This window comes from Ixodes scapularis, unplaced genomic scaffold (genome assembly GCF_016920785.2).
Source record: "Ixodes scapularis isolate PalLabHiFi unplaced genomic scaffold, ASM1692078v2 PGA_scaffold2__306_contigs__length_199485367, whole genome shotgun sequence".
In the NCBI taxonomy this organism is placed as follows: domain Eukaryota; kingdom Metazoa; phylum Arthropoda; class Arachnida; order Ixodida; family Ixodidae; genus Ixodes; species Ixodes scapularis.
Window position 1 is genome coordinate 16,054,498 of NW_024609857.1, and position 17,121 is coordinate 16,071,618.

The 17,121-nt window shown below is 45.2% G+C and overlaps 1 protein-coding gene across 2 annotated transcripts in view; it reads left to right on the plus strand.

Moving 5' to 3' along the window:
* Window positions 1-17,121, plus strand: part of LOC8034031 (RING finger protein 17) — a 95,041-nt gene that overhangs the window by 69,028 nt on the left and 8,892 nt on the right. For both annotated transcript variants that reach the window (XM_040211041.2, XM_040211040.3), the window contains 6 exons: window positions 4,899-6,274; window positions 7,168-7,337; window positions 7,422-7,541; window positions 7,965-8,051; window positions 10,865-10,996; window positions 15,498-15,741. In XM_040211041.2, the coding sequence (XP_040066975.1) occupies window positions 4,899-6,274; window positions 7,168-7,337; window positions 7,422-7,541; window positions 7,965-8,051; window positions 10,865-10,996; window positions 15,498-15,741 (2,129 nt within the window). The remainder of the gene's footprint in view (window positions 1-4,898; window positions 6,275-7,167; window positions 7,338-7,421; window positions 7,542-7,964; window positions 8,052-10,864; window positions 10,997-15,497; window positions 15,742-17,121) is intronic.

Below are 17,121 nucleotides of genomic sequence, written 5' to 3' on the forward strand. Positions count from 1 at the left end.
GACTTCGTAGCCAAACTAAGCTGTGCAAAAAAAACTCCTCTGTTTTTTGTTTTTCTTTTAATTCCTTGGGATTTTTTTTTTTTTTTTTTGCTGTCTTTCGCAAGCTGTTTTATTTGCTTAGGCGAGGGCTCTCCGCTTATCTTTCTTATCGCCTTGCGCGCGACGCACGACCTCCGTAACCAAACTGCGCTGTGCAAGAAAAAAAAAAAAAAAAAAAAAGCTTCTCTTTTTTTTATTATTTTTCTCAGTTCCGTGTTTTTTTTTTTGTTTTTTTTTGGCCGCGTTTAGCAAGCTGTTTCGCTTGCTTAGAGGGCTTCTCCGCTCCTCTTTCTTACCTCCTTGCGCGCGACCCCCCGTAACAAAACTGCGCTGTGAAAAAAAAAAAAAAAAAGTTCCTCTTTGTTCTTGTTTTCTCTTAGTTCTGTGGGTTTTCTTTTTCTTTTTGCCGCCTTTCGCAAGCTGTTTCGTTTGCTTAGAGCGCTTCTCCGCTTCTCTTTCTTACCTCCTTGCGCGCGGCGGCGCGCAAACCCAAAGTCCAGACTGCGCTGTGCAACAAAAAAAAAAAGAAAAAAAAAAAAAAAAAAAGCTCCTCTCCATGTTTTTTTTTTTTTTTTTTTTTGCTTCCGTTGGATCTTTGCGAATTTTTTTAACACCTTTTGCAAGGCGTTTTGTTCGCCCAGGCTGCCCATGCATTCGCGACCTCGCTGCTCCAGGATAGAAAAGTGCGTTCACTTCGCGCGCGTGGGGGGAGGAGGGGGTCAAAATTTTGACGTCGGAGTTGGGGGTGCGTTTATTACGAGAGTGAAAAAAAAAAGTCGAAATTTTGAAAGCCGACTTGGGGGTGCGTTCATTACGCGAGTGCGTTCATTGTGCGAGTAAATATGGTAGTGCTCTTGGCCAAATATTTTCTAATCAAATATCAAACAGTTTCTCTACACCTTCCGCTACCCACTACCCAGCTGAGCTACCCACTTCCACCACCCAGATGAACTTACGAAGGTTGTTGCCAAGCTTCCACTTGCCCATTTCTAAGATAATTTTAATCTATTTATTTACTGTGGCCTCCAAAATCCAGTGTTTACATTGGGATGGCGAGTAAACTATGCATTTGATATACAATTAAACCTATAGAGTTGCCCAGCTATGCCTTACCGAGAGGATTTATAAATATTCTGGCTATATGCAAATACAGTATAGACCACTTACAACGTAACCGCTTATAGTGCAGGACCGGGTATAACGCGGCTCTTTTAAACCACCGGTTCGCCTCCCATAGAACTCCGTGTAATTACATACTGCTTAAAATACAGTCGCACGAAGTGAAATACCGGTTATAGTGTGGTTTCTGAAACAGCCCGCCGACCGGCGCAGCGAGCACGCTTCCTTGTGCGACACTAGATAACCAAGATAACGGCGCTAGCCGCAAGCCGCACTCGCGGCGGGGCAAGGAGGTTGCTCGAAGAAGCGGGGAGAAGCGAAGAGAGAAGCTTCAGTGCGTGCTGTGCGTGCGTCCCTCCGCTGCATTTTAGCAGCGTTTTAGGAAACGACCGCAACGACAGAGCAATCGCAGGTCGAGGAGAAGTGTTCGTGCGCATTGCATGCCGATCGCGGGGCAGCTGCTTCTATCCGCAAACATGGCGTCGGTTGTGTTCGTCGACGTAGACGGTTGGTGGAAGCTCATTGTTCCGCGTAAAAGCGCTATCCTTGACTGTGAATTTTCGTCGTGTGTCGCTATGATAACCCAGCACGTACCAGAAGGGAAGATCCACCTACTTGTGCGGCAATGTCGTCGCGGCACTCTGAAGACGGCAGAAACACCCGTGTCGTTGTGTTTGTTTACTTCGACTACAGTGGTGGTTTCTAAGCATTTGTGCTTTTGAACATCGCCCGGATTTCTTATTTCGAGCATTTCATGCCTGTGCTGAAGTTGAAGGTATTATTACTGGTGCGTACCGTATAAAGGATGCAAATTTTCATGCGTTTTCATCGCTGGAGAAAGGTCATTAGGGTTAGCAATCCTGAACGCTCGCAACGTCCGTACGCAACCCGCGACGCCGCTAGAAGGCTGCGCCAGGTAAAACTCGCTCATTTCTTTCAAAATGTGTGACACACTTGAGAGAGAAGTGTACTAGTCTGGTGAAATAAAGACTTTCCTCGGACTAAGCTTTTTGTTTTTCATCTAACATAAAATAAATTGTTTTACAAAGGTAAGTTGTCTCATGGCATGTATTTTGGCCTGAAAAATTGATGTTTTGGTTATAGTGCGGTACCGCTTATAGTGCGGATTTTTGCAACTCCCGCGACATACGTTATATGCGGTCTACACTGTATCTTTTCTTCAATCACTTACAGTTAAAAGGGGGACATAAACCTAATTTTTAAAATTGTTCAAAAAAATTCATTTTTCAATTTTAAAATTTCCAATTTTAGAAACTAATTATACACCCTTACACTAAATTTCATAACCATGCACCAAATAGTTATGTTGATATAAAATATTTTTCACACATTGTGAAGCAGTAACAAAGTAAGGAAGTTCAATGTTTGAATGCATCTTTCTCAGTTCCACTTTTTGGAAGGAATCTTTTGTTCGAAGGTAAAATTATTCTGGTACCACAATCAAGATGTTTCTGAACTGATATTTACTGGGGAATTGGGCTATCTACTTTATACTGTTTTAAGTTAAAGTCCTCATTGAGAAAAAACAATGTTTTCAAAAATTGACATAGCACAGATATACATCTCATATTTTGAGGTAATCACTCTTCCTGAAATAATTGTTTTATTTATAAAAACTAGATAGCCCGAAGTCCCACATCTGCCACTTTATATTCAAACAGTTAAAATGATGCTTCATAGCTTCATTTGCATATAATAGATTTTTTAACGAAGAGTGACACATCTTCTTACGCAGTTATGTAAAGTGGTCTTAGAGAGCTGAAAGTTTGCACAGTACACCTACATCTGAATTTAAATCTCCCCTACAAATTTCATTCCGATCACTTGAGTAGTTCAGAAGTTCAACCTCTAGCCAGTGCCCCCCTTAACACAGGTTGTCAGGGCATCTGCTTAATTAACACATACTCATGCATGCCAGTTCAATCTTGAAAATTTTACTCCAATGTGGATCAACATTCATAAAGTTTTCATTTCTTTTTAAATATATCAGGTGCATGCGTGCACCATCCTGGTTTGGAAATGTGCTTCGCTCTTAAGCACGCAGCTGCGATATTTGTACTCTTCGAAGTGTTGATTGCAGCAGGTTAGCCCCGTTGAAGGCGCTCCGTACCAAGCACCAGTGCACTGCGCAGAAGCCACCCACAAAAGCGAGCTCCATGTTCTTGCTTCCCCGCAGTGCACTGGTGCTTGGTAAGCAGCACATTCAACAAGACCAAGTTGCCGCAATCGACACTTAAAAAATATGAATACAGTGTAGACCGCATATAACGTATGTCGCGGGACTCGCGAAAATCCGCACTATAAGCGGTACCGCGCTATAACCAAAACATCAATTTTTCAGGCCAAAATACATGCCATGCGACAACTTACCTTTGTAGAAGAATTTATTTTATGTTAGATTAAAAATAAAGCTTAGTTTGAGGAAAGTCTTTATTTCACCAGACTAGTACACTTCTCTCTCAAGTGTGTCACACATTTTGAAAGAAATAAGCGATTTTTGCCTGGCGCAGCCTTTTAACGGCGTCGCAGGTTGCGGACGGACGTTGCGAGCGTTCAGGATTGCTAACCCTAATCACTTTTCTCCGGCGATGAAAACGCATGAAAATTTGCATCCTTTATACGGTATGTGCCAGTAATACCTTCAACTTGAGCACAGGCATGAAATGCTCTAAATAAGAAATCCGGGCGATGTTCGAAAACACAAATGCTTAGAAAGCACCACTGTACTCGAAGTAAACAAACACGACGACACGGGCGTTTCTGCCGTCTTGAGAGTGCCGCCACGACATCGCCGCACGAGTAAGTGGATCTTCCCTTCTAGTACGTGCTGGGTTATCATAGCGACACACAACGAAAATTCACAGTCAAGGATAGCGCTTTAATGCGGAACAATGAGCTTCCACCATGCCGTCTACGTCGACGATCACAACCAACGCCATGTTTGCGGATAGAAGAAGCCGGCCCGCGACCGGCATGCAACGCGCGCGAACACTTCTCCTCGACCTGCGATTGGTCTGTCGTTGCAGTTGTAACTTGTTTCCAACGCAGCGGAGGGATGCACGCACGTGAACGACACGTGCGTGCGTCTTATCCGTCGCTATGGCAACTGAAGCTCTTCGCTTCTCCCCGCTTCTTCGAGCAACCTCCTTGCCCCGCGAGTGCCGCTTGCGGCTAGCGCCGTTATCTAGTGTCTCACAGGGAAGCGTGCTCGCTGCGACGGTCGGCGGGCTGTTTCAGAAACCGCACTATAACCGGTATTTCCTTTCGCGCCTGCATTTTAAGCGGTATGTAATTTCATGGAGTTCTATGGGAGGCGAACCGGTGGTTTAAAAAAGCTGCGTTATATCCGGTCCTGCACTATAAGCGGTTACGTTGTAAGTGGTCTATACCCAGTTCATCCAGTTGCAGTTCATCCCAAAGCGAATATCAAATGGTGTACAGTAATCCCTGTAAGTACAGGTGCAGTGGCCCCCATTCTGTAGAAGCGTTTGAGCCAAAAAAAGCATGTCTGTCTTTTTCTATTGGATGCAGCATCTTGCACAATCTTTCCACTAAAGCACACATCTCCTTGATTGTCGTTCCTCGGGCTAAGAACGTTGACTAAAGCCTAAAACTGCTTGATGGACCACATCATAGTGAGCCATCCTCGGATCAGTTAATAGAAGTGTGATTTGATACATCAGGTATTGGGGTATTGATATCTTTTATTCGTTCGACAGGTCATACGAAAGTAGCAGCAGCAGCAAAGAACCCAAGTCAACTCTAGTCTCTCAGGAAGCAAGGCCTCCAAGTGCCACAAGCTCCTGCCCTCCCTCTGCATCTGCAAGACAGGTAGAGCCTGGAGACCTCAGCCTAACTATGGCAGCACAATTTCAATCGTTGGCTACCGATGCGACTGGCAAGACGGATGCTGGCATGAAACGCCCAATTCTTCTAAGTCCTGAAGCGATTATGATGCTGGCTTCCAGCATAATGCCTAATGAAAGTGAGGAAGAAGCTCTGAAACAAACTGAAGGTCCAACTGGAAATGAGGCCACAGAAGAACATTCTAAAGCTCCGGAAGAGGTTCTGGAAGCAAAACCGAAGCACAGGCTAGATTCTACAAAACAAAAAGATGCTCAAGAGGAGGCTCAAGAGGAGGCTTTGAGAGAGTTCCCAAAAAAGCCTTCAAGAAAAGAATCAAAAGAGAGTTCCAGAAAGGAATCAAAAGAGAGTTCCAGAAAGGAATCAAAAGAGAGTTCCAGAAAGGAATCAAAAGAGAGTTCCAGGAAGAAATCAAAAGAGGCTTCACAACAGCCACTGAGAGAGACTTCAGGAGAGAGTCCAGAAACAGCCCTGAAGCTTGGGCTGGAGAAAGACACCGTGAAGGTAATCCCGAAAGCAACATCGATGGTGGGGCTAAAGAGAATGACAGAAGACACATCGCAAGTGACTGTAACGGAGACCCCAAAAAGGACTTTGGAAGAGACCGTAAAAAAGACCCCAAAAGAGCCTCCAAGAAAGGCATTGAAAGAAACTTCACTGAGGACTCCCAAAGAGACTTCGAAAGAGTCTTCAGCAGTAACACCGAAGCTAGGGCCAAAGAGGTTGGCAAAAGACACTCCAAAGGCAACTCCAGAAGCAATAGCAAAGCAGGTAGAAGACACCTCTGAAGGGACTGCAAAGGAGACCGTAGAACAAATTCTGCGAGAGACTTCTGGTGACCCACCGGAAGAAAAGATTGCTGAAAAGACCACTGAAACAGCTCTTGATGAACCTACTCTCAGACGGTCTCCGGAAGGGACGAAAGCCATTCCCACTGCAGAAGCGCTTGCTGGCGGAGACATTGAACCGGATAAGCTGGTCGAGGACACGAAACAACCGAGCGGCATTTTGGACGAGGATAAGAAAGACGGCAAGTTTGTGATTTGCTTGGCCGATTCAGAGTCCGACCTGTCTTCGGAGGACGGGGAGCTCGACTCGTTCCGCCTGATTCACGACGACACAGACCCGGTGGACTGGCTGGAACGCCCGTTTCCGGCCGAAAAGCAGCTTCTGGTGATGCCGTCCCACATTGACGAAGACGCCGTCATTTACGTTCAAGTTTTGGGAAAGGGTGAGTGAATGCCGGTGCTTTGCCGGTTGGTGCACGACTGCACAAATGCCATCCCCAGAGGAAGACTTTCTCGCGTTTTAGGGGCAAAGCTCCTTAGGGTCTAGCCTTGTCCGTCCGTCCGTCCGTCTGGCCGGCATCCGTGCGCGCTTAAAAAGAAAAAAATGTGTGTGCAATCGATAGGATTCAAACCTGTGTGAGGAGACCCCAATGAATTTCTAGTCCATCGCCTTAACCACTCGGCCACGACTGCGGGATGAGTAGGGGGCTCTGAGATGTGGTAGTAACTCAAGATCTGGGGTTTCTGTTATGAATGAAACGTTGCATGTAGCCGCTCAACGTCTATACTGGAAAGGGCGCTGCGGTCAAATGCGTATATGATTGCTTTAAACTTTGTATGCATTGGCTCAACGTTTATAGACGAGAGGGCGCTGCGGTCAAATGCTCAAATGTGTATATAACCACATTCCATACCACGCATTCTATTTTCGACCTGGACCGTTGACTTAGGCGGTGGAGATGCGTTCCCACAGCTTCTAGCGGATTCAAGCTGATCCGCTAGAAGAACCACTGGCTCTGCATTTCACCGACCATAAAGCAGTAATAATGAAGTCGAAACGCAACCCGGAACTCAGCACTACCTATGAGCAATAAAAAAAATCAGCACCATCAGCTCTATCTATGAACAATAAAATCAGTATCATAAGCACCACCAGAGCTTCGCCCCAATCAACATCATTCACCACGTGGAGATGCGGTCATTTTTTTATTAGGCGACCTTTGTTTAGCGTTTCGGCGTCGCAGCTTGAACCTTGTTGCGCAGATACCAAAATTCAGCCTTCTGGGCTGCAGATTTGTGAAGACTAGAATGCCGCGTTCCTTTTTCTTTCTACCAGACATAGAGCTGTACAAGGCGATGAAGGAGGCATTGACCGACACCTACTCAGAGTTGCCCGCCCAGCAACACAAGACCCTGCGACTGGGTCAGGCCTGTGTGGCACGCTACTCCCTCGACGAGAAGTACTATAGGGCCAAGATCCTCAACTCTGGAGAGAAGGGCATTGAGGTACGCCCCCGTTACGAACGGGTCAATGCCGTCGCAAAGATGACGGTTGTGGGCCGTTGACTTGATGCTTGGTTTGGCTTTCAGGTGCGCTTTGTGGACTACGGAACCACCGAGTATGTGAACCCAGACTTCATATTCCCAGAGCTGATGTTCGAAGATGTGCCCAAGCTCTGCATTGAAGTGGAGTTTTATGGACTAAAGCCTGTGAGCTCTTTTTACGTAGACTAAGGGCCCGTTCACGCACTTGCGTTTGCCTACAACCGAGCTCTTACTCTTGCGATCAGAGGGCACACTGGCACTGCCTTTAAAGTGACCCTAAAACTGAATTGGACTAGAGCAAAGGTTTTGCGGCGTTTACGAGGTTAAATCTGCCTGCTGTCTACTAGAAGGGGTTATTTGTGGCATTGTCAAAAGCTTTAGAGCAAAGGAAGAATGATGTGTGAGAAAAACAAGAAATACATGGAAAGTGTGTTCTCTCCTCAGAGATTTGTTTGGGTTGAAGGCACACGGTTGTACCTAAGCAGTTTCAAGTGTGTGGACCGGCCTTAAAGCGAGTGACTTTTTTCATATTTTTTTTAGAAACTACTATTGATCAGCTTTTCACTTTCTTTTGTTTATGCATTCCAGTTTTCAACTTCAGGGAGGTGGCCCCTTACAGTTCTGGACACTCTGCATTACATGTTGGTGGAGCAGAACTGCTCAATGGTTGTCAAGGTCAGAATCGTGCTTGGAAAGCTTTTTTTTCTCTATCATCAGGCACGAAGGATTGTAACTCGCTGGCATTACATTGATTGTGGCTTCCTTTTACGGGGATGCTCGGTCTTACGGTACATTGAGAGTGTCTTAGTTCTCTTTTACACCAATAACAAGAAGGAAGGGCTGCTATGCAACTTAATTTTGGCACATTATAGTAGAATTGAAATAAGTAAGCAAAACAAAATGCCGTGGAACCTCATGGATACATTCCCGGTTTTTGGCATTTTTCCGGCTTTTACATTCAGAAAAGCCTGTCCCTTCGAGCACGCATAGGAACGCATGTATTAATTTCCCGCTTAGTGCATTTGATTTCTTGGTTCTTACGTCCGAAAAGCCGCTGTCATGGCGATGACAAAACCAGCTGATTTGTGCGACGGACCAATTTGCAAACAAATTGACCATGTGACGACACATGCACGGACCGTCCGCCTCCCAAGCATTTAACGACTGCACAGTGGCATCGTCTTCCAAGTGCGGCATTTGCGCTTTGGTCGCAGTAATAATACGAAAAAGAATTGTGTGCTGTTTTTACATGCCGCGTGAAACAACGCTTCGAGATGCTTAGTGCGAAGCGCCAATACTTTAACTAACCCAAGGCGTAACACAAGTGTGGTCCTGCTCAAGGAGGTGTTGTAGTAGAAGCGACGAAGTTTTTGGTTTGTGAAGGGATGTTTGCCCATATCTTCGTCCCCGCGCACAATACTTTGATACACCTCATGCGAAAAAAAGGTCTTGCCAAATCTCGTTGGGGTCTTGGTCTTGCTGGATGAGAGGCTGGATGGATGTGCAGGACAGAGCGTGGCATGCTAGACGAGTCTTGACAGAAGCTTGTTGACACGGACCTGGAGGAGTACTGGAACCTGCAGTGCATCAGCCGGGAACCGTTCCTGCAGCTTCCTTCACGCGCGGGACCAGGAATCGCGCGACAAAACGAACGAGCGAACAGACAAAAAGAAAACAATGCACCATCTTTGCTTTGCTTGGCAAAGAAAAAAAAGGTGTGCCGTTGCAAGACAAAACGCTTTTCGAGTCAACCCCCGTAAGATCTGTGAAAAGTACTGACCAAAAAAGCCGAGCGCCTTTTCACTCGCGGATTTTTTGTTTCAAACACGTTTAACCAAAAACGGCAAAAAAATTTTTTTCTTTTTATGAATTACAGTTAAACTTGTTTATAACGAACAGCAGGAAACGTTACAATCAGTTCGATATAGCAAGTAGTTCGATATAGCAAAAACTATTTACAACGAACTTCCACGATGCGTTCGTTGTAAGGCAAGAGCTTCTCTTTTTTTCTCATCTCTTTGCTTCCAGCTTGTAACAAAATGCTAGAAAGTTTTGTCTTTTTTTTTTTTTTGCATGCGTGCAGTTTGTCCTTTTAGCTTATCTCTCCTTCTATATCACTTCTCTTCATAGGCAACCGCCTTGGGATGAAGCTTTTTTGTTTTATGTGCGTGCGTGCAGTGTTTTTTTGTTTTGTTTTTTATCTTTTTATCTTTCTCCTTCTCTGAATCGCTTCTCTTTGTCAATTTTGTTTGCGGCTTGAGCTTTTGGAATGTTCTTTTTCTCCTATATTTTTTTATGGGGGAAGGGAAAGGCTAGAAGATGACTGTTTGCACGTTTTTGGAAGCCTTCCCGGGGGGGAAAAAAGTTTGATATAACCAATATGTGGTTTGTTATAAAAAGTACTTTTACATGCATTTTTATTTAAATTTTCCGTGAGTTCGATATCTACAGTAATTCGCTGTACATGGGTTTGTTCTAAACGGGTTTTACTGTACACAAACATGGTGCATTATTGTGCTTTCTTCTGTTTTTGTTTGTTTACTGGTTTGTGTTGTAGTGCGGTTCTTGGTTTCATGCGTCACACGTGAGGAGCTGCTAGAGCTTTGCTCGGCTGATGCGCTGCATATTCTGGTACTCCTCCGGGTCTGTGTAGAGAAGCTTCTGTCAAAACTCCTCTAGCGCACCGTGATCTCTCCTGCATGTGTTTTACAGCATGTCATCCAGCCGGGCCTCCTTTGCGGCTTTGTTGTACTGAAGTGTTGTACACGATTGTACGGGCACAAACTAGCGAGGACAGCGGCAAAAGCCCCTCCGTAAGCCCAGAATTCCGTTGCTCGCCCTCGTTTGGGTCTCCCAAAGTGACGGGTGCAAATTGCAAGCTTTTTCTGAACGTATTCGAGTTCACACCAACGAATGTTTACAAAATTTTTCTAAACGTGTATCGAGATCACACCTACAAACTTTTACAGTACTTTTATCTAAGTTTACACCTACGGATGTTTCCCCATTTTTTAGGAACCAATTTGAAATCACACTTAGGAATGTTTGCGTAAAATATTGTTTCATGACAGTTGGTATCTGATCTTTAGCGCCCCCCAAATGGTGTTCTTGTCCCTTACATTTTCCCGGATCATACGATTTATTTCCCAGATTCCCTGGAAAAGGTATTGATGAGGTTCTGCTGTAGTGACATTGTTTGGTTGTATGGACATTGCAAGTTTAATTTGATTTTCTGCTGCCTAACGTCTGTACAGCACATAAGGCTTTGGGGATTTTAAGTTTTTTTTTTTTTTTGCTTAACTTTCTTATGTAGGACAGAAGAACAGTCTAGTAATATTGCAGCCAATCATTGCGCATTGTGTGAACACACATCTCCACCACTTTTGACCGTGCAGGATCGGTTAGCTTTTACAGCATATTTGCAATAGTGAACCGGATCTGATTGGAAGAGTGGCCAAGGGACCTGTGACTTACTTTTCTGCCCCCAGAAACTGCCGACAGAGAATGCACGTGCCAAGGTACTCCTGTTCCTGCCAGATGGAGTCTCCATGTACGACTTCATGCTAGAGGCTGGGATTGCTGTACGAAACGAGGAGGAACCTATAGAGCAGAATGGCGAGGTACGTTTTTGCAGAAGACGGTGGTGTTTTCTTGAAATGTTTTGTTGGTTCTGGTGGCCAAGTGTTTTTAGCACACTGCAGTTCGGTGGCACGAGGAGTGGAAGCTCGTATTGTAGACTTGGACACCGGAAGCTTGCACCTACTGGTTTTCGTGTGGATGGGTGTTGTAGCAGCATATTTCTGCAATTGATTAACCTAAAGACTCGTGTAAGTAAGGAGGCATACTGTATGCAATGGCTAAGTGTCCATGCAATGCACCTTGATTTCAGCTTCAGTCCCATTGAGTGAACTGTGCATTGCGAAGACGACGGCATAAATTTTTCTGCATTCGAGGTGCTGCGAGTCAACAGATAATTGCATAAATAGAGTAAAACCTCGTTAATTCGGATCTCTTGGGACCGGCAAAAATATCCGAATTATCTGAAAGTCGAAATATTGGGTGGACAAAGAAAACTGTGCAAAAACGTTCCTCTGTGATATACCTTTATTTTTTGAAGAAATCTGTAATTGCCGCCTGCTTTCGTGACGAAATTCGATCTGAGACGACAAGTTTCCTTAGCGCGGTAAGGTGCTCTACCGCGCTCGTACTGTCGGGGGTATTGTAGCAAAATTCTTCGAGCACAACAAGAGCCTCCGCGGCCTCTCGCACAGTGCGATGCGGCGGCGGCTCCTCACACAGTCTCCCTCTTCGTCCGAAGCGCGCCCGTCGTCACATAGGGCATCCCTGACGATCTCATCGTCACTCGGCTGACCGGCCACAACAACACCGTCATCAATCACAAGGTAGTTGGCAAGTTGCTCTTGGGTAGGAAGGACACCGTCGAAACTGCCGTCGTCGTCTTCAGCGACGTCTAGGGTCTCCACCTCCTGGCAAGCTTCGGACCGGACAAGGCCGCTGTGCTTAAAACAGTTTGCGACAACCTCAGCAGGTGTGTTGTTCCAAACATAAGACAAAATGTGGATCGCGCTGAGGAGCGAAAACTTTGTATTCCTTCGCAGTTTTGGTGCACAGCAACATTCACTCTAATACGTGCTTCCTGTATCTGCTTTTCACGTACTGAATGATCCCTTGATTCATGGGTTGAAGGGCTACAGTAGTGTTCGGAGGCAAAAACACGACCTGAATGCACTGCAGTCCCGACACGAAGTGGGCGCTGCAATTATCGACGACCATCAACACCTTGCGCTTCTTACTTAACGCGGAAGCGTCGGTCTAGCTGTTGCAGCCAAGCTCGAAAAATTTCAGACGTCATTCAGGCCTTCCGGTTCGCTTGGTAGTCCACGGGAAGTTATTTGAGATTTTTGAAACATCTCGGCTTCTTCGCCTTTTTCGCCTTTCCAATCACAAGAAGTGGCAAGCGCTCCGTACCAGCCATGTTTGCTCCGAGGAAAACTGTGATCCTTTCTTTACTCCTTTTGCCGCCTGTACAGGGGTCTCCTTTCAGTGTGATGGTTTTGTCTGGTAAAGCTTTGTAAAACAACGCTGTCTTGTCTGCGTTGAAGATGTCGTTTGGCTCATATGCAGCGAGGTGCTCGCGAAGCTTGACGTTCTTCCAGTCATCGACTACATCGCCGTCGACGGCACCTTTCTTTCCGCACACGTGTCTGAGGACCAGTCCATGTCTGTCTTTGAAGCGGGCAAACCAGCCTTCCGATGCTTTGAATGAAACAATCTTCATCTTCACTGCATACTTCTCAGCTTGCGCGCAGATCAGGGGCCATTCAAAGGCAACTGCGCGTCCCGTGCGCTGATGATCCACCGCAGCAAGGCCTCTTCTGCAGCCGCTTTCGTTTCATGTTGAACTGCTCACTCGAAAGCCCGTAGGATCTCGGCCTCATTTTTCACGTATGTGGCCAAAGTGCTTCTTTTGACGTTGTACGTTGCCATCACTTGTCGTCGAGAGATGCCGTCCTTCAATGCCCTCAGTATTTCCACTTTCGTAGCTAAATCCTTGGCCTTGTACTTCAGCCGCTTCGCTGGCGGCACCGCCATGGAAGTTGCTGCACATGGTGACGACATGCGAGGAGCGGAGCGTGTGAACCAGTGCGTCGAACGCGTGGTATTCCAAAGCAAAACTGGTGCAAAACACAGAAAAGGAGACCCGAAAAAAAAAAAAAAGAAAGAGCACGTGTGTGCTTCAGATGGATAGCGGTCATACCCTTTAGAACGGGCGGTAGCTTGCGCCACCTGCCGTCCAAATTAACCGTAGGGCACCCATCTGCCTCCGAATTAATGAGCGTTTGGTGACACTGACTAATACAGATGTTTGACGGGACCGGATCGGCAGTTCAAATTATCCGAATTTCCGAATTGGTGGGCGTTGAATTAACGAGGTTTTACTGTAGTAACAAAAGCTCCGGTGCGTGAGTATCGTTTGACAACTTCCGGTTCATCAAAACTTTTTGCTTCACAGACGGAAGACAACGATGATGAGATGCAAGTGTGAGCACGCCATTAGTCCGAAACCTCTTCGATCCGACATTTGCCCGAGCGCACGATTGGCCGAAATATTGTTTTAGAGTAGCGTAGTGAAAGGAACCAGAAATTTAAAAAAATGGCAGATTGGCCAAGCGCCGCTCGCCCATCACCAATTCAACCCTGTTGGTTGCGGGCATTGATAAATTCATCCCAAGTCCCACTTATCGTTATTGTGTTCACCAAGCATCCCAGGCATTCTCGTTCTAGGAAACTAACCCAGAAATTTTCCGAAATTTGCCCAAGAAAAATCTGGACAAATTCAGTAATGCAGCTCAGGAGCCTACAGACCTTGTAAACGGTAATTCACATCGTAGGGAGAGTTTAACTCATAGTTGTGCATCAGTGGCTGGTTAAGATCTGCTAAAATTGTGCTCAGATTGGGATAAGCTTTATTTTAAGGGCAGGGACCATCGTTGCCAATTTATCAGTTTTTATTTTTAATTTAACTAGTGGGAGAAATTATTATTTTGCAGTTGGCAGCAGTTCTATTGATTTTCACGTTCTGTTAGCGTTTTTTTTTTTTTTTTTTTTTCTGTGAGTTTAAAATATCTTCTAGTTTACATTTACTAGTCATAAATAGCTAAATTTTTGTAGTAGGGTCGTAATTTTTGCTTACTCTCAACAGAATTGTTGTAAGTAAAAATAACACTTGTGATGCCATTGAAATATTACGGTGGCAAACGTTGAAGCGTGCTGCTTTGAACTGATTTGGGTGTTAATGTATGAATTTGTTTTCAAAGTCTGCCGGATGATATGGGCCGGGGGGGGGGGGGGGGGGTGAACATGTGCGTCAATTCAGAAAAAAAATGGGCCATAGGATTATACACTTGGAGACTGGTTGCTGGAAGTTCCAAGCGACATCGGACCAGTTGGATACCTCTGCTGGAGTATATGACTTAAACCTGTAAATTTTGTTACTTTAAACACCAAATATTGCACAAATGATAGGAACTATGAAGATGTACATTGGCAGGTATGGCTAGACAACACACCCGCTAACACCCGATAGCAGCAAGACCATGCCGTGCACATCAGTCTGTGCATGGAAGTCTTCGAAGTCTAACAGGAGAGCTCTCTTCTAAGGGTTGTTTTTATTTAATGTGCCTATTTTAGGCTAATTATAGATGTAAAGGACACTACCCAGAAGGGTCAACTTTTGAACCATTGGCTTAATAGGAACGAAATTTACGGTATATACTGGCAGTTGCAAGGCAGAATGCAGTGCGAAGTTCTATCAGTGTACATGAATTGTGAAAGAAATTATAGTTGTTTTTTTATCAAGAACATGCTGACATTGTTTAGGAAAACTGTTAGAAAACTAATGGAATACTCAACATTTTTCTTTACTAGATACGCAGCAGAATGCTTGGGAAGTGCGACTGTAAAAAGAAAAATTCCCCAAAAGTAATTTTTTTATGGTAACATCGTGCTCAAAAATTAAATTTCTTGCCTTTTATGTTGTCGACAAAATATTGATGTCCTTTATAAAAGACGTCCGCAGAGTAAACAAAAAACAATACTGCAGTTGCATTGCCCGTTAAATTCCAGTTAGGAAAGACAATGAGTGAGTCTTTTCTTTTGTTCCATCACCAAACAATAGTTTTCCTTAAGTGAAATCTATGCCAAAATGCAGAACGGAGAAAAATGTGTTCAAAGTGCTGGAACCTCTCCCTTTCCTTTAGCATCAACGGACCGAAGATAACTTATAAACAGAAAATAATATGCAGTGTAAACATGAACATCTCTGGAAGGAACAGCAAATAAAACTTTTTGGGGAGTACCCTAGGTATGTTTATGAATGTGTAAATATGGCATTTTTCAAAATCAACTTTTTTGGCAGAAATATTTTTTGTCTGGATAGTGTTTATTGGGGGCAGTCAAAAAGGTTGTTCTTACTCTGCACCTTAAATTTACTAACAGGAACAATTGAGGAAAACTGGGAGTTCAGAGAACTTCGGCGGTGTTCCTAGGAACCCAGTTTGGGAGACCCGTGCTGTAGACGGTGTGCGGCACCTTTTGCAGGTGTCTTGTGAGGCAGTGCCATGCCCCTACGAGCCCGTGGCGTTCCCGGAGAGAGGGGTGTTTCCTGTGCTGGTGACGCACCTGGAGGACGTGACCAGAGGCAGCGTGCAGCTGTCCAAGGTGGCCCACGCCTCGAACCAGGAGCAGCGGAAGATGAACGCATCTGTGGACGCCTTCAGGGCCATGGCCGACGACCTCCAGAGGGTGGCCGTGGACTGCCCCCCTCTGGTACAGGCCAGCCGGGGTGAGCTTCCCTTGACTCCAGGGGATAATGACGCAGTCGACTGTCGACAGTTAGAAGCTCACGGGGACAGAGAAATGATTCAAATTAAGCAAACTTTGTATGAAGTGAATATTGTATTAAGCTAGCATTGTATTGAGCGAACATTGCATTAATAGTCGCGTCCCACTAGAGCGACCAACAGCAACAAACGACAGCGACACACGACAGCGAGCGACAGACGACTCCGACAGACGGCCTGTTTGTTGGAGTCCGACACCCCACCTGGGCAGACACGACGCAGAACACGGGGGCAAGGAAACTTGTTTCCTAGTGGGACTGGAGTTGTCAACCCAACACTTCGAAATATGCAGACAAACAGAGTCTGGCGACGCGGTTTTCGTGTTTTGCTCTTTGGGCGTGTAACGAGACGACAAACACGGTGAAAGTGGAGATGATTACTTTATTTCTTGATTAAAGCTTCCAGTTGCCTTCATTTGCTGTTGGCGACTTTGCGCAAACAGTCGTGACAATCGACACCAAACTTTTTCTGAACTCAAATTCCCGAATTACCGTATTTACTCGCAGAATGAACGCACTTTTTTCCCCCAAAAATCGATGCAAAGTTGGGGAGGGCGTTCATTACGCGAAGTAAAATTTTTGCGTTCGTATTTACTCGCATAATGAACGCATAATGAACGGACCTTTTATCCTGAAAAATCGAAGTAACTTCTTATCTCTTTGCGCGCGGCGCCCGGCGCCCGACCGACCCCGTAACCAAACTAAGCTGTGCAAAAAAATAAAAAAAAACCCTGTTTTCTTTTTCTCTTAGTTCCTTTGGTGTCTTTCTTTTTTGCCGTCTTTCGCAAGCTGTTTTATTTGCTTAGGCGCGAGGGCTCTACGCTTATCTTTCTCATCTCCTTGCGCGCGACGCACGACCCCCCGTAACCAAACTGCGCTGTGCAAACAAAAAAAAAAAGAAAATAAAGTTTTTTTTTTTTTGCTTTTTTTTTTCGTTCCCAGGTTTTTTTGTTTTTTTTTCTTTTTGCGGCCTTTCGCAAGTTGTTTCGTTTGCTTAGAGGGTTTCTCCCGTTTCTCCGCTCCTCTTTCGTACCTCCTTGCGCGCGGCGCGCGACCCCACGTAACCAAACTGCGCTGTGCAAAAAAAAAGAAAAAAAACTCCTCTTTGTTTTTTCTTTTTTTTTTTTCCGTGTTTTTTTCCGCCTTTCGCAAGCTGTTTCGTTGGCTTACCTCCTTGCGCGCGGCGGCGCGCGAACCCAAAGCTGTGCAAAAAAAAAAAAGCTCCTCCCCATGTTTCTTTTTGCTTCCGTTGGATCTTTGCGAATTTTTTTAACGCCTTTTGCAAGGCGTTTTGTTCTCCCACGCTGCCCATGAATTCGCGAC